Source organism: Myripristis murdjan, chromosome 12, assembly GCF_902150065.1.
Source record: "Myripristis murdjan chromosome 12, fMyrMur1.1, whole genome shotgun sequence".
Taxonomy (NCBI): domain Eukaryota; kingdom Metazoa; phylum Chordata; class Actinopteri; order Holocentriformes; family Holocentridae; genus Myripristis; species Myripristis murdjan.
The window spans coordinates 31,830,507-31,855,071 of NC_043991.1; the positions used below are offsets into that span (position 1 = coordinate 31,830,507).

A 24,565-nucleotide genomic window follows, 5' to 3' on the forward strand; every position below is an offset into this window, starting at 1 on the left:
GTATAAATATTACAAATTAACCTGTATATCTATATAAATATATCTATATCTATCTATCTATCTATCTATATCTATATATATCTGTATATATATATACAGTACAGGCCAAAAGTTTGGACACACCTTCTCATTCAATGCGTTTTCTTTATTTTCATGACTATTTACATTGTAGATTCTAACTGAAGGAATCAAAAGTATGAATGAACACATGTGGAGTTATGTACTTAACAAAAAAAGGTGAAATAACTGAAAACATGTTTTATATTCTAGTTTCTTCAAAATAGCCACCCTTTGCTCTGATTACTGCTTTGCACACTCTTGGCATTCTCTCCATGAGCTTCAAGAGGTAGTCACCTGAAATGGTTTTCCAACAGTCTTGAAGGAGTTCCCAGAGGTCCCAAATACATATACAGATACAGATAGTGGTGTACTCGCTCATCCCTAGTATGTATGTATGTATGTGTTTAATTTATTTATTTAATTCTTCCATCGCTAAAACTGGTACTGGAGCTGACCAAGGATTTAGAACTCCTCCTAGGCCGTAAGTCCGAGCACCATGAAACTTTGCACACAGAATCTACGGACCCTCAAAAAGTTGTTAAAAGAATTTCGATCTGACGAAAAATGCCAGAGTTACAAATTTTTAACTTCCTCCCCGAAACGTACCTAACCAGGAAGTTGTCATATCTCCAGAACCGTAAGTCCGATTAACATCAAACTTGAGTTCCTTTGTACCCCAACTCCCCTGAGCTGAAAGCTGAAAAATTCCTTTTACCTTCAGAGAAGCATCCAACAGCTGTAATATCCTAAGAATATTTCAGCAGCATTACAACAAACAGACCAAAGTGCCCCCACTGGCGCTCTTTGCTGGGTGGGACAAGAACCCCTTGGTGGTGGCGGGGACTCAATGTTGAGTCACTGTAGGCGCAATTAACAAACCACAGGGAGATGGGGGAGGGGTGCACCGTAATTCATTTTAGTACTTTGAGCTATTATCTTGTATTGTCTATATGTGCTAATAGTGCCTATTGTAGCTATGCTTCTTAAATTTAAAAAAAAATGTATCATTATATTTATTATGATTATCATGATGACCTTTAGGCTGTTTCGGTGCCCCTTCCAGTACTTGGTGCCCCACGCACACCATGTGCATGTATGTAATGGCGCTGTCTCCTGTCAAAAAAGATTGACCACCACTGAGAACCTGCCAGCGTGCAGTGTATAGGGGTTCTGTCAGGAAGGTCATTGTTATTGTTATTGTGTTATTTTGGCTGCCTAAATCTCACTGATGCACGTTTTCCCAGTTTTTTAGTGTTAATGCATTGACTGCAAAGCCATGAATTCTGCACATAGCTATGCAACCAATATTTATGACAGACGGATACACTGACAACTGTTGACAGGATATCAAGGTAGAATCTATGTTGTCCTGTAAGGAAACATTTCATATGTGTGTTATTAAAAGTTTTTTTTTTTTTTTTTTTTTCACATTTCCATGCAGGTAAAAAGAAGTTCAGATTTATGATACACAAGTCCTCAGGCAGCTCTGAAAGCAGTGGTTCCCAAGGAACTCTTTCCGTTCCTGGGCGACCTAAGGAGGGCACCGTGGAACAGAGTAAACTCTGCATCAATGGCAGTCATATATACTGTGAGGAGCCACAGCCTCGTAGCTTTCGTACCAGCTCCAACCTCAGTCTGTCCAGCTCAGGCCACAGCTCCATGAAGGAAATTTGTAGGACCCAAACCCACAAAAATTCTGGCACATCTGTTGACTCTTTTAGGACCCAGAAACAGCATTCACCCTGGACAGAGGAGGAGCACAGCAGCAGGGCTGCAGAAGAGGAGATGTTCGAGGAGGAAGAAGTAAGATTGGAGGAAGACAAAAAGAGGAGGGAAGAACTGGAAAGGATTAGGATGGAGGGAACGAGAGCTGAGGTAGAGAGGAAGAAGAGACAAGAGGAAGAGGAGAGGGTTAGGAAGCAAAAGGAAGAAAATGAGAGATTAGCAGAGAAAAAGAGGAGACTGGAGGAAGAAGAATGGAAGAGAATTCAGGACGAGGAGAAAAATAGGCAGGAACAGGAAATGAGGATGGAAAAAGAGAGATTTGAGGAAGAGAGGAAAAGCAGACAAGAGGAAGAGGACAGACATAGGAATGAAGAGGAAGAGAGAAAGAGATTAGCAGAGGAAAGGAGGAGACTGGAGGAAGAAGAAAGGAGGAGGATTGAGAAAGAGGAGAAAAATAGGAAGGAACAGGAAAAGATGAGGATGGAAAAGGAGAGAGCTGAGGAAGAGAGAAAAAGGAGACAGGAGGAAGAGGACAGACTTAGAGAGAGAGAGGAAGAAAGAAAGAGATTAGCGGAGGAATTGAAGAGACTGGAGGAGGAAGAAAGGAGGATTGAGGAAGAGGAGAGAATCCAAAAGGAAGAACAGGAAAAGATGAGACTGGAGAGTAAAAGAGCTGAGGAAGAGATAAAGAGGAGGCAAGAGGAGGAGGAGAAAGTGAAGAAGCAAAAGGAAGAAAATGAGAGATTAGCAGAGAAAAAGAGGAGACTGGAGGAAGAAGAATGGAAGAGAATTCAGGACGAGGAGAAAAATAGGCAGGAACAGGAAATGATGAGGATGGAAAAAGAGAGATTTGAGGAAGAGAGGAAAGGGAGACAGGAGGAAGAGGACAGACATAGGAATGAAGAGGAAGAGAGAAAGAGATTAGCAGAGGAAAGGAGGAGACTGGAGGAAGAAGAAAGGAGGAGGATTGAGGAAGAGGAGAAAAATAGGAAGGAACAGGAAAAGATGAGAATGGAAAAGGAGAGAGCTGAGGAAGAGGAAAAAATGAGACAGGAGGAAGAGGACAGACTTAGGAATGAAGAGGAAGAGAGAAAGAGATTAGCAGAGGAAAGGAGGAGACTGGAGGAAGAAGAAAGGAGGAGGATTGAGAAAGAGGAGAAAAATAGGAAGGAACAGGAAAAGATGAGAATGGAAAAGGAGAGAGCTGAGGAAGAGAGAAAAAGGAGACAGGAGGAAGAGGACAGACTTAGGGAGAAAGAGGAAGAAAGAAAGAGATTAGCAGAGGAATTGAAGAGACTGGAGGAGGAAGAAAGGAGGAGGATTGAGGAAGAGGAGAGAATCCAAAAGGAAGAACAGGAAAGGATGAGACTGGAGAGTAAAAGAGCTGAGGAAGAGATAAAGAGGAGGCAAGAGGAGGAGGAGAAAGTGAAGAAGCAAAAGGAAGAAAATGAGAGATTAGGAGAGAAAAAGAGGAGACTGGAGGAAGAAGAATGGAAGAGAATTCAGGACGAGGAGAAAAATAGGCAGGAACAGGAAAAGGAAGAAGCTAGGGAAGAGAAGAAAAGATCAGAGGAGGAGAAAACTGGAAGAGAAGAAGAGGAAATAAGTAAGATGGAGAAAGAAAGAGTTGAGGAAACGTGGAAATGGAGGCAAGAGGAAGAGGAAAGAGCCAGGAAACAAGAAGAAGAAAAAAAGAGTTTAACAGAGGAGAGGAGGCGACTGGGAGAAGAAAGGAAGAGAATTGAGGAAGAGGAGAAAATGAGGTGCGAGGAAGATGAGAGGATTAGGAAGCAAAAAGAGGAAAATGACAGATTAGCAGAGGAAACGAGGAGGCTCGAAGAACAAGAAAAGTTAAGGGAGGAGAAGAACAAGATGAAGGAAGAAAGAAGGCTGAAAGATGCGGAAGACAGACAAAAACAGGTTGAGGGAAAGAAAAGGCTGAGAAAGGAGGAAGAAGAGAGAGAGGAGAGAGAAACGGCTGGCGAGGTTGAGGAAAGCAATAATCCTTTCACAGAGGTGACTTCTACCAATCCATTTGACGACAACTATTGCACTGATGTGTTTGAGGAGACTGGGAGCTCAGCTGGTGGAGCCCACAGCACGACAGCCAGAGTGTCCACTGTCCAGCTAAGGTTAGTCTTCATGTCTTTACACACCACCATGCTTTACAAACACTTTGATGGTATGAAGGTTAAAGTCAGATTCTGCATTAATCTTGGCCACTAAATAACACTTTCAGGACTCAGTCAACCATACTTTTTAGAAATTAAGTAAAAGAACACATTTTTCTCCTTAAAAAAATGAGTCAACACAAGGAGAAATCATCTGCCTCTCTGCCTCTATTCAAGCATGTTGCACCGCTGACCACACCCAATCACTGATGTAGTTGCATGTACTTTGCCAGTGTCACATTCTAACACAAAAACCTGCTGTCAGAATATAGTTGGCTTCATAGACGCCTGTACAGCATCTGGGGTTCATAATGGGGTTTCAAGCAATGCTGAATTGTACACAGTGGGTTTTAGTCCAATCTGAGGACCATTCTGCTTTGTAACAAAAGGATGTGACAGTGAGGGAATTACTGGAGGCACTGATGTAAATAAAAATTCATGTTGACATATACAGTATAATGCACTTTTTTTTTTTTCATTTATTTTTTCAGAGTCCACTGAGGCATAATCCCATTTTGAATAGTTAGAGAAAGACAAAATTATATATATCTATATATATATATATATATATATATATACACACACATAGATATATATATATATATATATATACACACATAGATATATATAGATATATATATATATAGATATATAGATATTGATACATACAGGTATAAACATAGATGGATATGTACATATGCTATGCACCAGATAAAAAATACTCCCAATAATAATGAGGTAGTAAATAAGAATCAAGGTTTGTAAAGTGATCTTATTTAATGAGTTTATCAAGATTTGGAGTACTTTGAAGATTGTTCTGTTTTTGTGGAGCTCAGAATCTTTCAGAATTTTTCCCATGTCAGGCAACAAGTTGAAGCTTGAGAACCAGACAGTCCTGGGAGTTCCTACCCTAATTATGTCAGATACTGCTGCAATTTTTGGAGAAAGGCTTTGTAAAAAATCAATCAGTCAGTCAATCAATCAATCAATCAATCAATCAATCAATCAAAACCACTGTTGATGCCTCCAGGCAGAGGGAGCTGGCCAGCCAACTTTTCTATGCAGAACACAGTGATGAGCGCCATAATTATTGGTTGTTATAAATCTGAGAGCTGAGTGGGAAACAATGTCAAGGGGTTTAAGAGAGGATGCAGCTGCACATCAATAAATTATGTCTCCACATTTCAGAGCTGACAGAAGTGTTGCCTCCAGAACTGTCTTTCTACAATATATGGCAAAGTATGCCCTGGTTTAAAACTGTGCAGCTTTTTAACATGATGTTGTGTATATTTCCGCCAAAGTCACACAGAGGAGCATAAATCAGATATATGGAAATGGGAAAATGCAATACTCCAGAAACATTTCACTTGGATGTCTGTATACAAATGAAGCTTCTGTGCAAAGTTTGAATGCAACAAGCAGCAAGAGTAGCCAATAACCTTTTCTAAGTTGTGCATTACCTGCTCCACTGGAGGTGGACAAGGTTTATGTTTTTGCTCCTTTCTATCTGTTTGTCTTTTGGCAGGATACACATGTGGATGAATTTGCTGGTACCCTTCCATTAAAGGAAGAAAAACACATAATGGTCACTGAAATAACTTGAAACTGACAAAAGTAATAATAAATAATAATTTAATGAACATCGGCTACTGAAAATCAGACAGTGCTTTTCAATTGTGGTTCAAGAGAATAATTTGAAAATAATAACAACAACAACAACAACAACAACAACAACAACAACAACAATAAGAAGAAGAAGAAGAAGAAGAAGAATAAACTGGCCTGGGCAAAAATGTTGGTACCTCTAGAAAAGATTGAAAATAATTTGACTATAGTGACATGTTAAACTCAAGTGTGTCCTGTAATTAGCACCACAGATGTCTTCAGTCTTGCAATCAGTCCTTCTGTCTATTTAGCTGTTTGGTATCATGATGTGCACCACACTGAACATGGACGAGAGAAAGTAAAGGAGAGAATTGTCCGAGGAGCTCAGAAAGAAAATTATAGACAAGCATGTTAAAGGTAAAGGCTATAAGACCATCTTCAAACAGCTTAATGTTCCTGTGACTACAGTTACAAATATTATTAAGAACTTCAGGGTCCATGAGATTAGAATTAGAAATAGAATTAGAAAATGCTTTATTGTCTATCTTTTGCGTGCAGAAGGCAGAAATGTGTCTTTGACTTGCATACATTAAAAAACATTTACATAAACATGCTTAGTACATCATAACATCACAGGACACATTAAAAAGTTTACATAAATCACAGTAGAAGCAATATTAAATAGCACCAAGAGCTCGTTGGTAAGGACTGAATTCATATAAGTATAATGTGCATTGTGCTGAGGTAGGATTTAAACAAGATGTTTTATACTGAGGTAACTGGCTGGCTTCAAATAAATATATTACTGTATAAATATAAAGTGCACTGTGCTGAGGTGGGATTTACATAAGACGTTGTATACTGAGATAGCAGGCTGGCTTCAAAGGTGGTTGTTCTTACTGATTGAGATATTTTATGGCAACTGGAACAAATGATTTTTCATAAATGTTTTTTTTTGCACTGGGAACTCTATACCTCTGCTCTAACGGGAGTAACTGAAAACAATAATGTAGAGGATGGCTGCAATCATCTAAAATTTTGTTACTCAACCGTTGCACTGCTCTGTCATAGTGATGGGACAGTTGAATTTGTTTGCAGCCTGTGATTTTGCTGCCCAGCTTAACTACTTTAGAGAGCTTTGTCTTGTTTTTGACAGTTAGGTTCTCAAACCAAGACACAATATTGAACGTGAGTATACTCTTAATTAAAGATTGATAAACTGTTTAAGGTGCACTGGTTGACCTCAGAGCTTTTTAATTTACGCAGCAGAACAAGTCTTTGCTGTGCTTTTTTATAGATGTAGTCCACGTGCTCTGTAAAAGTGAAAGATTGGTCCAGCACAGTCCCCAGGTATTTAAAGGAACTCACTTGCTCCACCTCCTGGCCCTTAATTGTGATAGGTTTAAAAAGAGTGTTTGACAGTTTGTTGCTCCTGTTACCATCCAGACACATTTCTTTAATTTTAGTTACATTCAGCAGAAGATTGTAGCCAACCTCCCTGGATGTGGCTACAAAAGGAAAATTAACCATAAAGCCAGGGACAACTTCTGAAGAGATGCAAGGTGAACTCCAAGGTCAAGGTTCATCAGTGTCAGATTGTACCATGCGTCATTGTTTTAGCCAGTGGACTTCATGGAAGACAAGGACTCCACTGTTGAAAGAAAATCATAAAAAAGCCTGACTGTAATTTGCCAAAATGCATATTGACAAGCCACTAAGTTTCTGGGAGAGCGTCCTTTGGACAGATGAGACAAAACTGGAGCTTTGTGGCAAATCACATCAGCTGTATATTCACAGACTCAAAAATGAAGCATTCAAAGTTAAGAACACTGTACCTACTGTGAAACATGGAGGTGGCTTGGTTATGATCTGGGGCTGCTTTGCTGCATCTGGCGCAGGGTGTCTTGAAACTGTGCAGGGTACAATGAAATCTCAAGACTATCAAGGAATTCTGGAGCGAAACATCCTGCCCAGTGTCAGAAATATAGGGCTCAGTCGCAGGTCATGGATTCTCAAACGATAATGACTCAAAACACAGTTAAAAACACCCAAGAATGGCTAGGAACAAAAAACTGGACTATTCTTAAGTGACCTTAGTGCCCCAGTCTAAATCCTATTGAACCTCTGTGGAAAGAGCTGAAACATGCAGTCTGGAGAAGGCACTCTCAAAACCTGTGACAGCTGGAGCAGTTTGCTCACCGTGAGTGAGCCAAAATACCTGTCGACAGGTGCAGAACTATCATTGAGAGTTAAAGAAATTGCTTGATTGCAGTCTTTGCCTCACAAGGTTGTGCAACCAAATATTAGGTTAAGGGTCCCATGATTTTTGTCCAGGCCAGTTTCATTATTTTGCTTTTTTAAATGATTCTGTTAAACCACGAATCAAAAGCAATGTCTGATTTTCATTAGCCATTGTTCATGAAATTGTTATTTATTATTTGTCAGTTTCAAGTTATTTCAGTTACCATTGTGGGGTTTTCTTTCTTTAATGGAGGGGTACCAACAAATTCATCCACATGTGTATCTCAATGTACACATGACTGTATTTTCACAAAACCTCAAGAATCAAGGGCATAATCAGGGGGTCCTTTGCACATTTGTAAGGTTCTTTTATAGGTTTATTTTTAATTTGTATTAATTTAATGATTATATGTTGGCCCATGGCCTACAAAACCAGTTGTCCTCGGATAGGAGATAATCATTTCAACTTGATTAAAACAACCAAAAGTAATAATTTCATGCTTCTTTACCACATGAAAGAGCACATCATAATATGTATTAAAAACTACAAACGATGGGTTTTGAACAATATTTACTATTATTTTGTGTCAAAATGTGTCCGAGATATTCGTCACCACCGTCAGATATTTATTAAAAAATAATATTTAAAAAACTACAAGGTCAATTACATTCCTGAGGAGCCCTTTCCAAACCTTCAGCTCTACTGCATGCTTCAAGACCGCTCAGGCTCCTGGAAGTTTTCTATTTTCTCTTAAATCTCTTCATATTTTTGGACACTGCTACTGTCACAACCATAAATTGTCAACACCGTCACTTCTGTATAAAAAATATTAAATTAGATTATGGAATAAATGTATACTTTTTAAGAAGAGGTCTGATGCAGGTAGCAACAGGGGGGAGACAAGCTGGCTAATGTGAACAACTCATGCTTATCATGTGAAAGAGCAGGTTTTTGTCACCACCGTCAGACGTCACCACCGTCAGGTTTTCTGTCTGATGGTGATGACTGAAGTCTGAAAAATGCTTATAACAGTGCTCAGGATTCTTATTTTTTGTGCCAAATAGTTAAATAAAGTTGTTAAGCAAGAAGCCATTGACTTGAGTGGTATAAATTTTGGAATTGTATGTTGTAATGAGGCGACTGTCACCACTGTCAGATTAGTGTCACCACTGTCAGAGGCAGTTATATTGGTTTTAAATGAATATGCTTACAATATGTTTCTTTGGTTCTGTTGAGTTATTAAAGTAATAGTCTCTTTAATACAAAAATATGTTTTTCAAATTTTAAAAAAATCATTATGGTGATGGTGTTGACAAAAACAAAGTAGCCTAATAACTGGAAAAACCTATTTTATGAAAAAAATGCAAAATGAGGAGGTTGCACCGGTACATTGCTGAACAGCCAAGACCTTGGCCTATAATGATATACCTTCAGATTTTGTAATTTAACACACTTTTTTTTTTTTAAAAATTAAAACCTGTTTTATCCAAATTCCCAAGAATCAGTGATATGTCAGTCATACCCTTAACATGTAAGGCATATACTGTAATATGCATATACTATAATCTTCAGATTTGCCTTACACAACTAAACTATGTCTGCCAGGTGACATGAGAGGAGGCAAATACTCCACTATTGGAGCCCAATCAAACAACATGAAGACACTGGAGAGCTCCTTTTTGGTTCTGACATAACCTGGCAGTTTTTCAAAACCTGGCACAGTGGTAGAAGTGCAGCCCTAATGGCCACTGAACAATTATAATCCTAATTGGCCATGTGGTGCAGTGATAACTGTCTAAAATGGATAAAAATGTTTAGCATTTGGAGAGATGTTTCACATCCCATTTCAGGTACAGTTATAAGCAATATTTGCAATTCCCAATGTGAGACAAGTTGGTAATGACACATGGAAGAATTTAATAATTTATTATAATTTGTTTTTGCACATGCATGTGTGTGAGATGGTTGCAGTTCTGAGTATGACTACGTAAATGCATGCATGCATGTGTACACAGATTTATCAACAGAGATAATTTGCTCTAGAGTCTTTCCTCATTATATTAGGCATCATATTAGGTGGGAGTGAGACTGACAATAAACACGGTATGTGATTATTCTGGTTTTGACAGTGGAGCTGGACATTGGAGCAAGAGCACTGAAACCAAGTCGCTAAAAGAGAAAAGGAATTAATATAGTGGTTAAGTCACATTTCTCTCACAGCTCATTCAAAATTTGTATCTGCTGCTTTGATTTTTATTTGTCTTGTTAATAATCCCATAATGTTTTACATAACCAAAATTACTAATATCCATGTGTAATTATTACAAGAAATGCTTTGATCTTTGATTATATATAATTTCTATATGAACTCTACACTAACAAATGGAGTCTGCTACATTCTGTTTTTTCATTGCCTTTTTGACAGTGCAATAACTTAATGAATAAAGCTGTTTTTCTCTAATTATGTTTGGAGGACTGTCTGCAACACTAGTGTACAGTTTTTAACACATTGAATCTGCTTTCAACACATTAAATGGAGTGTCACTGTATGTGCATTTTGTGTGCATGATTATCCAAAGCTAATGAGGATCTGTTGATGTCTGAATTTAGGAGTTTCAATTTTGAGCAGTTTCTATTTGATCATTTTATTTCATCCCCTTAGATTATGGCACATTTTGCATACTTGGCATACATTGGTTTTTCAGTATTGGATAACATTTGTTTGATTTTTGTTAGTATTTTGTAGTGCTGTCAGCTAAAAACTATGCAAACAGTTATCTTGTTAAGTTTGGATATTTTTTTTCACTGCGGTATCTTGCTACTCCAGGTCTTCCTCATGTCTCACCCCTCCTCAACCTTTTATACCTACCAACTCACACTTAAAACCCTCTGAATTGGAAACCAGAGTCTTGCAGCACATGACCACAGACTTGTAGAGAACCAACATGCCCCTTTGCTCTCCAACACTTAACTATCTAATCTGTATTCTGTATCCAGATGTCACTCCACTGCATCACTGGTGGGAAGCAAAGAAGACCTCAGCTTAAAAGTGAGCATTCCTACTAATGGGAACAACAGAATTCGCACTCAATGGGACAGGCAACCAGCTCCACAGCCTCCGGGAAGCAACAGGACTGAGAGACAGATCCAGAAAAAGCAGAATGTATCTACACCAGTTCTGGCACAGATGAACAAACAGACCAGAGACAAAGATGTCAAAACCTCCAGTGTTTCTCCTCTGCATAGGTCCGCTTCAACAACACAGAACACCCAAGTGATGGAAAGCCAGAGCTCAACACAGCTTAGAAACCAACAAGAAGGCGTTCTGTCGACCTCAGGAGCATCAAGAGTTACCAAAAACAATAAAGGCCCTGCACCATCTAGACTCCAGTCTTCTCATGTTGGTGGGAATACTCTGAAACAAGCCGGTGAATTTGGGCCATTCTGTGAACCCAAAGAAGCCTGGTGCTCTGACACTAACCAAAAAGACAGCAACATTACATGTGACTCAGTGGTAAAACAGGTCCCTGTTGTATATGGATCAAATCCATTTGAAGATGATAAATCTGAGACTGAGGTCAGTGCCACAAATGAAGTAACAACCTCTGGGAACACAAACAGCACAGACTCTCACAGTGGTAAGAGCTCTGCTTGTGTACATGCTGGTTCACTAAATTTGGTTCCAGCTGCACAACAAACTCCTGATGAAGCTGGCATGTCTCAAACAAAAAGTAAATCTTCAAAGATGGCCCGTGCGCCCCTGCCTCCCACACAGAAAGCAGCCCCCTCCAGCATTTTAGTGACCCAAAACATGGACTTTGACCTGCCCTCCAAAACACGGCACAGTGTTACAGATGTGGATGTACCTGACAATGCTGTAACACAGGGAGATGACCCACACCATAATGTTACAGCACAGGGCAGTGAGCAGGTGGCGGGTCGGAAAGAGGATGGGACACCTTCAACTTCATGCAGGTGCAAAACTTAAACCCATCAAGTAGAGCAGCAGCAGTTTCCTTTTATGCCTCATTCATCTCATCCAATAAATTATAAAGAATGTGTTTAGTAGATAAAGCAACACTAGCTCCCCTTAGTTACATGTATTACTTATTATGTAACCAATGTTTATGTATATACAGCAGTTGAATTTTAGTCACTTAGAGGGATTATCGACATTTCTGCTTGATAGGTAACTGCTGATTAGATGTTTTTTTTTTTTGACCCCACAAGAAAACAAAACATCTCATCCACCGCTTATACCTGCTTTATATATCTTACTAACAACCATTGCTGTATTTCCCTGTAGCTCTCACCCAGCCACCTCCTACCTCTTTGTCTCTCTTAAATTTGTCTTTTTGTCACTGTAGGCTTCATCCTGTCAAACCCCTGAACCAGGAGCACAAGCCTGTCTCGGTCACCCAAGCACCAAAAGATAGCAAATATACAGCAATCCTCAGTGATGGTCAAGAGAAAGTGAAGGTATTTTTCAACATTTCCCACATTCTTTCAGTGGTTTAAAACATAGCTGTCCTCCTCTCCAAAAGAAATGGGCCGAAGGAAAGTTTCTATTTATTTGTATGTAGATTCATCCACTTGAACCTCACTGTATGCACATCTGGATTTGTATCAATCTTTTAGCACTTGACGGCTGTGTTTACACATCTCAGCACACTGCAGTAGCAGTGTTATTATTTGCATCTTACATCAAGAGTTTTGTGTGTACTAAACTCATATCATCACTGTGTACTGTCCACAGGTGAATAAAGCTGGGCTGAAGAGGCTGTACACCCAGCTGAATCAGGAGGAGCTTGTCTCTCTGGTGATAAAACAGGAAAGCCTGCTCTTGGAGAGAGACAAAAAAATATCAGAGTTGGAGCAATACATTGATAACTTGCTTGTGCGCATTATGGAAGAGAAACCAAGCATTCTCATGTCCAGTTCTGTCAATTCTGTTAAGAAGGGCCTGTAGGAGGATGCACTACAAATGTTTTACTCCTGCTGTAACTGATCAGTGCAGTGCTTACATTATGTCAAAGGTCACCCATTACTGTGGAAACTGGACTTTGAGAGACATGTGAATTAATTGTACACATAAAATGGAATAAAAACTAAATCAGACTTTATAGTACAGAGTTCAAACCCTACAAATAAGTAAGTGAGATTTAGGAATGATAAAAATTCTTATATATGAAATCAATTCTACAGTGGCTGTTTACTTATTTACAGTGTTGGTTGAATTAGGAGCCTTTTAATTGAAGTATTATTTCTCAACTGTCATCAAAGTGGGAAATATTGATGATCGTACTCTTTTTTTCTCTCTTTAACTGCACAGCTAAAAAAAAAACAAAAAAAACTTTACTATGTACATTTGACTTAAATTCCTATTTTGTCTATCCATAATCACCTTTCTTCATGCTTCATGACAGTAAATTCTATACTGTCTGTTTTTAAAAACATTTTCTATAAATATACTGGCAGGGCTTGCTATCCTATTGTGATATCTCAGATGAGCCTTATTTTCTATTGCTGAAAAGATGCAGGCAACCAAGTTTCCAGATAATGAAAATCGCCTACTCTACGCTGATGGTATGTTTACATTTTATTAAACAATCCCTGAGGGCACTTTACTCAGACAGTATAGCTTAATTACATCAAATACATGGGGTCACTCTAAAAAAAGTTGTGTAACTTGCCTGCAAAGAGCTGTGTTTACTGCATAATTGTATTACAGTCAATGTAAAATAAAAAATATGTATGTAAATTATGTAAAATAAAGTCAATACTTTAATGAATGAGTCTCATTCTAATGAAACTGTGATGCATATGAGCTCCGCAATTTCATCGTCAGCCTTCAGCAGAAAGATGCCCTAGCTGGCTGCTGTGTGCTCATAAGCTGCAGACTGTGAAACTGGCCCATTACTATGGAAATCGTCAGCTGCCTGCTGGATTCCAACGCGATGCTGGTGGGAGTGATCTATCAGGAGATGGTGAAAACTCTGAACATTGAGGCTCACAGTCAGGTCTGCATCACTGATGTACTGGAGGCCCACTGTCAAAGTGTAGGGCAGTGCTCTGAACCACTGGCGGTTCTGGGGAGGGGCCAGCAGGGGCCAGTGCCCCCGTAACACTGAGTCTGGACCCCGCTGTGGCCCCCCCTCCGAACAAAGATTATACATTGTGATGCGGCTTTCACACAGCGTGCGGTTTGGGCCGCGCTCTGCGCTGGGTACAGAGCACATAGATCTATGACGGCGCAGACTTGCGCAGAGCAGCGTGCACACGCGGGCCATGTCTTCTTGTGGTTGTTGGCTCTGTACAGGACACTTTAGAGATGCTGTGTCAAACATAGGGGCATCAGGGGGACGGTGCTGTTATTTCCTATTACTGACAAAGAAATGAGACAAATGAACTGGAGGGAAAACTGGTTCACTGCAGCCACAAAGAATAGAAGACATGTTACTTTTTAAATTTTTTATTTATACATTAATTCATTTTTTTTTTTTTTTTTTTTTTTTTTTTTTATCGTTGGGCAACAGGTACAGTAGCCCTAAATGGATCTTGAATCGGAGCATTTTAAATTACAAGCTGAAACTGAAAAAACAAAATTGGAAAGGACAAGACACACACACACACACACACACACACACACACCCCAGGTCCCGTCCCCGTATCAAGGAGCAGGCGCAGGCGGTATGGTATTAACGGCAACGACCGCAGTCTTCATGTCGGTGACCCTGACCAGAAGCCACGGAGCAGTTCTTGGCACATCATGGTGGCGCAGTCTGGACAACAGCACGGTCCTTGCGACCAGATGTTCAGCAGGCCAATGGACCGTCTCCATGACAACCTGATGCAGGCATTGGCTCCTCCTAGCAGAAGAGAGCGCCTGCATCCGTCAGCATCACCAGTCTGTCGACCCTCATAGTCCAGTAATTTTAGGCCAAAATTGGGGTCAACTTAGGACAAATTGCAAGAGAAGCAAATTGCAAGAGTTTTTTTCTCTTGCAATCTGTCCTAGGTTTTTTCCTAAAATGACTGGACTAATAGTCTCTGCGCAGGCTGCACCGACCACCGGAGACCGGCCTGAGGGGCGCACCTGCTGTGCAGCTAGCAGAGCCAGCTGGAGAGCCCGCCTGGGAAAGGCCAGACTCGCTTGGTCTTTGCTCAGTCTGAGAGCAGATCCAGCAGATGTGGACACCCCCCCGCTGAACTTGGAGAGCGGACACACACTGCCGAGCGGCCAGCCCTATACAGACAGCCTAACCTGGTCTCAGACCAGCCGAAGACCAACTCCAGCATGTGCGACACACACCTGCTGCCGAGCTGGCTTTTTATGATCTCTGCTGCTCCGGCCAGTGACGTCACCAGTCAACCAGATGATGAGGACGCACGCGCAGCATAGACAACACCTGGGACAGTGCTCAGTACTTTACAGTCACCTGCACAGATACTTGTTTGTGACGGACGGCATGACGTCACAATGGCTACAGCTCTACATTCTGCATTGTTGATTGTTTATTGTTTGTGTCCACGGACACTGAGTATGCAGGTAACACATCCGCTCAGTTAAAACAGGCTGTGGGGCTAGAGTTTGAAATTTGGTCTCAGCCTCAGTTGATGCTGAAATGACGATGAAATAGTCTGTGTGCGATTAAGATGAACATTGTTATGAGGTGAGACAAACAACTGGAACTGTAGAGTGTATGGACCTTTTGTTTTGCCACTTGTGCTCCTTGCTTGAGTTTGTAATGTTTCCAATGATGTGCAGTGTGTTTCCTGTCATTGTGTGTGTTGTTGTTGAGCCTTGCTTTGTTCTAGCACCTCCTGCAGGCCAAAATGTTGTAGCAGCTGTAGTGGTGGTTGAAATTTTCTCTTGGTGTGTTTTTATCAGGCGGGAACTGGAACCAAGTTCCATAATCTGAATGCAGCTCTGTTTACACAAAGGCGTTCATCATGAAAGGCACGCATGCACAGCGTGCACGTATGTGGCGCTGGTTGCTACGCGACTGAAACAGACGCTAGGAAGTAGTTTTCCGTTCTGGCGCAATTTTTCTCTGGTGGACAGCACAGCAGCTTCGGATGCACCGTGTAAAGAGGCAAATACATTTTTTAATTTATGAATTAGCTGAACTAATGCTTCTTAATAAATTATGTTACATGAACGAAAGCTGTATTTTTTTCTCATTTCTTGTGATTTCACCTGTTACCTGTTGTGTGTGTGACTTCACATGGAATTTTATAATAAATGTATGACTATACTGCATTGTCTTTGCAAGAGTAGTGCATATCTAATGATGTCAATCATCTAGATTTCTAAAAATAAACGCAGACCAGTGCGCTCTTGCGCTCCGTGATCACATCCACAATGAATGGCTGAGCCAGCCGCGGTCTGTGCCGTGCGCGTGCTCTGTGAAAGCCGCTTCAGAGCGTTGCACCGCTGGAAACGGCGGTCAGTTTTGTTGATCTACGGTGAAAACAGCGAGCTCGAAAAGTCAACCACCTGATGAGAGGCAGTCAGAAGCAAGAAGCGACTACCATGAACAATATTTTATTATTACAAGGTAACAATAAGCTTTTAGAGTGTAAATATGATGATGATTTATTGATGATGATAAGAAGACAGTGGTGTAATGAAGATGTGATGATGATGTTGATGAAACTGCCTGATAAAGATTTTAGAAGCAGGAGTTTGTACTAAGTGAGGGGTTTGTCTGTACTAAGGTTACACTGAAAAATAGGATGTCTCCACTGTTTCTGTCTCAAATGTGATATTTTGAACCATTCAATTTGGTTACAATGGATAATCACTAGTTTTATGGGGGAAAAATCAGATATAATTTTGAGTCTTTGTCTTTTTTGCCCCGGGTTGAATGTGCCCCTCTGACAAAACCCCTGGCCCCAGCCAGGCCCCTTCAGTAAAATTGCTCTAGAACCGCCACTGCTCTGAACATTACGGTTTGGAGGAAAAGCTCCCCTGCTCTCATTTAACAAGAATCTTAAAATCCTAATCATGTCACAAAATTAAAGGATTATACCAGTGATTTTGAATTTTTGGCCTATTTACTACAGTTTACCCACCCCTGTACATTGCAGCAAATTGTTTAGAAAATCATGTGGGGTTACTAAGGATTTCACAACATATAATCAAAACCCCTTCATTTTTGAATGTGAGTTTCTCTCTCTCTCTCCCTCTCTAATTCAAATTAAAATAAACTTTATTGTCATGACAGGGGACAAACGATGTTCCCAAAGCAATAACAGAAATTAATGATAATATAGATTATTACATATGTTAAATACAGAACATTTGGGAATAAACATACACTATATTGCCAAAAGTGTTCACTCAGCTATCCAAATCATTGAATTCAGGTGTTCCAATCTCTTCCATGGTCACAGGCGTATAAAATCAAGCACCTAGGCATGCAGACTACTTCTACAAGCATTTGTGAAAGAATGGGTCGCTCTCAGGAGCTCAGTGAATTCCAGCATGGTGCTGTAATAGTAATGTAATAGGATGCCAGCCATGCAGTAAGTCCAATCGTGAAATTTCCTCGCTACTTAATATTCCACAATCAACTGTTAGTGGTACTATAACAAAGTAGAAGCGATTGGGAATGACAGCAACTCAGCCACGAAGTGGTAGGCCATGTAAGATCACAGAGCGGGGTCAGCGGATGCTGAGGCGCATAGTACGCAAAGGTCACCAACTTTCTGCAGAGTCAATAGCTACAGACCTCCAAACTTCATGTGATCTTCAGATTAGCTCAAGTACAGTACGCAGAGAGCTTCATGGAATGCGTTTCCATGGCCGAGCAGCTGCATCCAAGCCTTACATCACCAAGTGCAATGCAAAGCATCGGATGCAGTAGTTTAAAGCATGCCACCACTGGCCTCTAGAGCAGTGGAGACGCGTTCTCTGGAGTGATGAGTCACGCTTCTCCGTCTGGCAATCTGATGGACGAGTCTGGGTTTGGCGGTTGCCAGGAGAACGGTACATTTCAGACTGCATTGTGCCAAGTGTAAAGTTTGGTGGAGGAGGAATTATGGTGTGGGGTTGTTTTTCAGGAGCTGGGCTTGGCCCCTTAGTTCCAGTGAAAGGAACTCTTAATGCTTCAGCATACAAAGACATTTTGGACAATTCCATGCTCCCAACTTTGTGGGAACAGTTTGGAGATGGCCCTTCCTCTTCCAACATGACTGCACACCAGTGCACAAAGCAAGGTCCATAAAGACATGGATGAGCCAGTTTGGTGTGGAAGAACTTGACTGGCCTGCAGAGTCCTGACTCAGACTGCAAGAGACACAGAATTAGCAGAGAGTGAGGATAGTATGGAGATGAGCCAGGAAGATGAGAGGAATAGGGAGAAAAGAGGAGATGGGTTGGTTGGGGTCAGACCAAAGAAGGCAAGACTTAGTGGAGCTGCCGGTGGAGGAGTGAGGGAAAAAGAAAAGGACGGACAGGAGTTCAAAATAATATTGAGATTTGGAGAAGAGAGGGGAATTTCTTCAATGAGTCCGGTGAAGTTTACAACTGTGTTGAAAAATCAGGTCAGAGAGATACATATGGCTAAGGTTTTGGTGGATGGAAATTTGTTGATTATTTGCGTGAGTGAAGAGCAGAGAACGCAAGCTGGTATGATTAAAGAAATCGGACGGTTTAAAGTGGTAAGTGTAAGTCGCATTGAAAAGGGAAGTAAGTGGGGTAAGGGAGTGATATGGGGGGTGCCAGTTGGTGTCACAATGGAGGAAATTAAAACAAACATAAAAGGAGGAAAGGTGATGGGGGTTCGACGACTATAGGTAACTCGAGAGGGAGTGAGGACAGATAGTGAGGGTCTCGTACTTGAGTTTGAAGAGGAAGTGATTCCGAAGAAAGTGACACTCGGGTTCCTGAGCTACAATGTTAGAGAATACATACCAAAACCAATGAGGTGGTACAATTGCCAAAGATTTGGCCATACAGCGAAAGTGTGCAAAGGCAGGAGGAGGTGTGCTAGATGTGGTGAGGATCATGAGTATGGGAAATGTAAACATGAGCAACCTAAATGTTGTAACTGTGGTGGGAATCATAGTGTGGCCTATGAGGGATGTGTAGCAATGAAGAGAGAGAGGGGAATACAGAAGGTGAGGGCTCAGAGTAATATCACTTATGCAGAAGCTGTGAAGGTGGTGAATCAGAGCAATGAATATGGTGAAATAAGTGGAACAGGGAGGCAACCTGCAGAGGAATCACACGAGCTAATTGAGGGAAAAGTAATGGTGGATTTGAAGAAACTAGTCATTTTCATAGCAGGTGTGGTGAATGCAACAATGGAGGTGAGGTCAAAAACTGAGAGAATCCAGATAATAGTAAAAGTGGCAGCCCATCATCTTGATGTTACAGGATTAACCTGGGAAGAGGTGAAAGATACAGGGCTAAATAAGAGTATTTATTTATTTATTGTAGTGGGAATGATTCTGGTTCACACTCCAGCACAGTAGGTGGCGGTAATGCACCTTAACGTTGGTTGCCACCCGCCATAAAATACAAAGAAGAAGAAGAAGAAGAAGCAGAAGAAGAAGCAGCTGCGATCAGTTCGCATCGTGAACGGAATGCAGCGTATTGCTGCTCGGACCAAGCGGAAACTCCTACAGCGCTACAGCGTTTCTGCACGGATGTAATTACTTGCTGCACCACCACCCTGCAGGAAGAACGTGTGTGTGAGTGACGCGTATTGGCCGGGCACTGGTGTTCGTAATACTGCTCTTGGAGATGGTGACGGGGAGAGGATTTGCAGTTTGCAAGAGAGTTTGGGTCCAAGTTTCTCCACAAAGACACAAAAAATAGATTTTCCACGGTCACTTGGACTCAGTTTACTTTTCTTTCTTTGTTTTTGGCTCTTCAGTTTGTTGTTGAGGTGGAAGATGGCACCTTTGGGTCTGACCTGTCCGGACTGCAGCTCCCCAAACATCGTTGAAGATGATCTGTATTCGCAGCCTCAGTTGGTGTGTGAGGACTGCGGCTCTGTCGTGTCTGAAGGGGCTCTGACGTCCGACCGGGGAGAGGGCACGGGTATGTCGGCTTGGCTCAGGCCCGTTAGCAACCCGGAGGAAACCTCAAACTTCCTGCTCCCTTCCTCTGACAGTCACTTTGATCGTATCGAGTATTTGACAGAGGCAGTTGGACAGTATCAGTGTGCTTTCAGGTAGTGCTGCAGGAAGCAGGATGCTGTATAGTTGCAGCTGCAGAGGGTGCAGTGTGCGATGTTTTTTTTCCCTAGGATGGCAGAGGCATGACCTTATTAGATTCATTCTCTACAGCCAAAACCAACTCATGCTCTGCCTTAACCCTAACCCTAACCCTAACTTTAACCAATAGCCTAAGCAAAAAATGACCACTCAAAATGTCAAAAATGACTTTGGCCTTCTTGGGTGGGGGGTGTCGTTTTACTTTACAAGTCACATCAAAACCTCACAGCCACTCAAGTGTACAGCTGTTATGTGTGTACAGTTTCTGTAGTCGAGGGTATTGTAGTGAACATAATAAAGCAAGTTTGGCAAAGAGTTCTTTCTTTCCCCCTTAGTGCTAATTTGGGATTGGCAACAGTGAACTGACATTGACAAGATTCCTATACACAGGCACCAAATAGATGAAAGATTGTGCAAGGGTCATTTTGATACTGATAATTTGTGACTGACATGGGAATAACTGCTGGCAATAACATTCATTAGTCCCATCAGTAGAGTTGGATGGGGGTTATGGTATGTTGGGTTTTTTGCCCCACTCCATTTGTTTGTGTCTTTGTTTGTTATCAAAATATCTTTAAAAGTTACAGATTTGCATGAAACTTTTGTGGAAAGTTCGATCATGTGGCAAGGAGGAACTGAACTAATTTTCACACTGATTGGTCTCAGTGGGGCATGGCAGGTGATGTGATTAACTGGTTGGTATGAATATCCAACATGTGGAACTGGCTGTCTTGACAACTGATTAGTGTTGGCAGAGCTATGTGTTTTAATGAGTGCTGTCTAGTTTCTTTTATTTTTATTAAACTTTTATTAAACCAGCAAAAGCGCACTTGAGATTAAAGCCTCCAATGTGGTGTTGGTCAGGATAAGTAGCACTAGATAAAAACAACAAAATAACAGACAGAATAAGTACTACAATAAAATTACCAGCATAAAACAATGTAATTTACTACCAATAATCTTTGTCAAGCCCATGCCTCTTGTCGTTTCCAGTGTACCATAGTCTTTATTAACCATGCCCTTTGTGCTTTTCACAGATGTTAGTTACAGGCTAACTACTGCTGTGTCCAAACAACCATGTGTAAACCAGATCAAAGGTAAGATCTGTTATCCAATTTAAGGAGTTTTTATCTTCTTAATACTTGCATATGATCCCTCTGCTCTCACATGCTCTTGTTCCTAATTTTACTGCATTGTGGCAGGTCTGCAGCGCGTGAAAGCTATATGCCGAATCCTCAGGCTCAACAGTGAAATTGAGGAACTTGCAGAAACCTACTATAAACAGGCATATGAGCACCGCAATTTCATCAACGTCAGCCTTCAGAAGAAAGATGCCCTGGTTGGCTGCTGTGTGCTCGTAAGCTGCAGACTGCGCAACTGGCCCATTACTATGGGAACCGTCAGCTGCCTGCTGGATACTGACCCGATGCTGGTGGGAGTGATCTATCAGGAGATGGTGAAAACTCTGAACATCGAGCCCCACAGTCAGGCCTGCATAGCTGACGTACTGGAGGCCCACTGTCAGGAGTAAGTGTAGAGCAGTGCTCTGAACATTACGGTTTGGATTAAAAGTAGCACAGAAGTTCCCTAAAGCTCCCCTGCACTCATTTAACAAGAATCGTAAAAAATAAAATGTATAAAATATCACTCTCAAGAAAACCTTTTGATTGTGTCATAAAATTAAAGGACTGTACCAATGATTTTGAATTTTTGGCCTATTTACTACAGTTTACCCACATTGTACATTATAACAAATTGTTTAGAAAATCATGTGGGGTTACTAAGGATTTCACAACATATAATCAAAACCCCTTAATTTTTAAATTTGAGAACTAATATTTGCTGTGTAAAGCAAGCTGTTCCACTGGAGAGTATTCTCAGCACACATACCGTTTCAGTTCACCCAGTTTCAAGTTACCAAAAAAAAAGAAACAGTGCTGCTGACAAACAGTTGTTACTAATGTGGATATGATGACCAAGCACGTAGAGGCAAATAGTAAGGCTAGAACTATCTAATAATAATAATTAAAAAAAAAAAAACAATTATGCATTTAACAATAGTAATATTTAACAATAGTTATGCACAAGAGAGTGCAGAAGTCTTTGGAGGCAACGGAAGGCAGAGCAGGTAACACTCCATACCACAGATTCACACATTACACTTACAGGAGCTTTTATGACATCTCATTCTAAATCCATAGGCATGAATATGGAGTTGGTCCCTCCTTAGCAGCTATAACAGCTTCCAGTCTTTCTACAAGATGTTGGAGTGTGTCTGTGGGAAGTTTTGCCCGTTCATCCAGAAGAGCATTTGTGAGTTCAGTCACTGATGTTGGACAGGAGGGCCTGGCTCGCAATCTCCATTCTAGCTCATCCCAAAGGTGTTGGATGGGGTTGAGGTCAGGGCTCTGCGCAGCTAGCCAAGTTCTTCCACATCAAACTCTGCTGACCGTGCCTTTATGAACCTTGCTTTGGGGCTGAGGAAACGCTATCATAAATTTCATCAGTTTGCAATGAGGACAGACCAGATGCAGACCATATTAAGACAGATAAGAAATAGATAAAAATCAAAATAGCAAAATAAAAGTACTAATGATGTAAGATATGAAAAGCAGAAAAATAAATAAGTAAACAAACAGACATACATTATATACAAGTAAATAAAACCTCCAAACAATGGATAAAAAGTAAATGAATGGTTACCAGTGCAAGATAAAATAAAAAATAATAAAATATAAAAGATAAAATCGTGTGTGTGTGCGTATGTATGTGTGTAGACAGAGAGAATATATATATATATATATATATATATATATATATATATATATATATATATATATATATATATATATACATCTATATAGATATAGATATATACATATATAGGTATATAGATATACACATATAACAGTCCAGTCTTGAAAATCTCTCAAAAATCTCTCAATAGGCACTTTACCTTTTTTTTGTTTGTTTTTTTGTTTTGGTCTTCTAGTGTACCAACCAACAAAAATATAAATCCCAGGTGACAGGCTGGTGCTGGTTTTCTGTCTGTCCAGTTGATAGAGACTTAGACCTAGGATGTAACTGCAGTTACCTATCTGGTAGTTTAGAAAACCAGCATGACTCTGGATCCTGAGCTTTAAACAATTAATCTGTTAAGTGTGCAGAAGTGCTTTGAGAACCTTTTTATCAGGTCCTCAAAGCCTTGATATCTAAAACAATGTCTGGAGGTGTATTCTTATTGAAAATGTTCCTCTCTCTCTGCTAGATACAAAATTAGCTCTCCTCATGTTCCTGAAGAACTGGCTGAGGACACCAAAGACATCACAAAACGTGCTGTGGCCTTGGTGGAGCTTGCCGCAGATTCCTGGATTGTGACAGGCCGTAGACCTCTCCCCATCATGATGGCAACCATCTTCCTCGCCTGGCAGTCTTTGAATCCCACAAAGCTCCGCCTCAAATACACTTTGGAGAGATTCTGTCAGTTAGCCAAGGTGACAAAGACCAAGCCTGCTTTGAAGAGAATAACTGAAATAAAGGAAATGCTGTGTAAGTTGGGGCAGGAGATTCCTTGGCTCAGGGGTGTCGTGACACCAGACAATGCGATTCAGCAGGTGGAGTATATTCTAAAGTACAGGTATGCTCTGCTAAGGAGGGCTCTGAGGACTCATGAGGATGCCCTGATGGATGCGCAGCAGCCCAGTTGTAAGGACTTCCAACCTGGGATTCAGTCAGAAGAGCCCAGCTCAAAGGTGGCAGGACCCTCTCAAACATCTTGGCCTGCAGAGCAGACTACAAACAAATCCTTTGAGGAAGCAAGTGAGTCCAACACTGAGAATAACCAGCAGCCAGGAGATGAACAAGTTAACTTGTGCAGCACAGGTGCCCAGGTTAGCCAGGATCTGGAACCAAACTGGGGTAAGAGGTTGCTGTTTGCTCCCCCTTGTGTGAAGCACCCTAAGATCAGGAGGATGGACAAGCCGGCGCTCAAGGATGTAACGGGTGAAGAGGAGATCTCAGACAGTGAAATTGATTCGTATATTCGCTCCCCTCAGGAAGTGAGAGCCTTTGCTCTGGCAAAGATGATGTTATGTTCCTCAGACAAACACTGACATGGAGGTTAAACCCTGCTATGGCTTGATTTTTGGTCATTTTCCAAGAAGAACTTTACTACTTTTACTACTACTTTGTTTTTGTGTCATTATAGACTATTTTCATTTGGACTTCAGTTCCACATTCTTATAAGATTTCTAACAAAGATGCAGTTTTTTTTTTTTTGTTAGAATTCTGTCTTGAGAGAAACAACTTTTGATCAGTGGCTGATATCTGCTCAGTATTTTGCACTTGTATTGAAATAGTTGTAAATCCTAGAAATGATGGGCTCACACTGGCATTAAATAAGGTAAAGAACCCACCTCCCTCTTAAAAAGAAAAATATTGACAGCATCTGACACAATGTTTGATCAGCAAATCAAATTTAATAAATGTGAAGATAAAGAACCAGTTTGACAGAACTGTCTGCCACTCAGTA

General features: G+C 40.8%; 2 protein-coding genes across 3 annotated transcripts in view; both read left to right on the forward strand.

The window, feature by feature from the left end:
• Positions 1-13,398, forward strand: part of LOC115368587 (trichohyalin-like) — a 34,366-nt gene extending 20,968 nt beyond the window's left edge. Inside the window, exons 3-7 of one of the 2 annotated variants that reach the window (XM_030064763.1) lie at positions 1,502-2,499; positions 2,986-3,917; positions 10,801-11,778; positions 12,171-12,282; positions 12,560-13,398. In XM_030064763.1, coding sequence (XP_029920623.1) covers positions 1,502-2,499; positions 2,986-3,917; positions 10,801-11,778; positions 12,171-12,282; positions 12,560-12,772 — 3,233 coding nt within the window. In that variant the 3' untranslated portion in view covers positions 12,773-13,398. The remainder of the gene's footprint in view (positions 1-1,501; positions 2,500-2,985; positions 3,918-10,800; positions 11,779-12,170; positions 12,283-12,559) is intronic. The other variant, XM_030064764.1, reaches the window with a different exon arrangement.
• A 5,950-nt stretch (positions 13,399-19,348) lies between these two features.
• Positions 19,349-24,565, forward strand: brf2 (BRF2 general transcription factor IIIB subunit). The gene is made up of 5 exons (XM_030066051.1): positions 19,349-19,506; positions 19,692-19,858; positions 21,072-21,131; positions 21,237-21,561; positions 23,303-24,565. Exons 2-5 carry the CDS (start codon positions 19,711-19,713, stop codon positions 24,144-24,146), a joined length of 1,377 nt encoding a protein of 458 aa, XP_029921911.1. The 5' UTR covers positions 19,349-19,506; positions 19,692-19,710; the 3' UTR covers positions 24,147-24,565.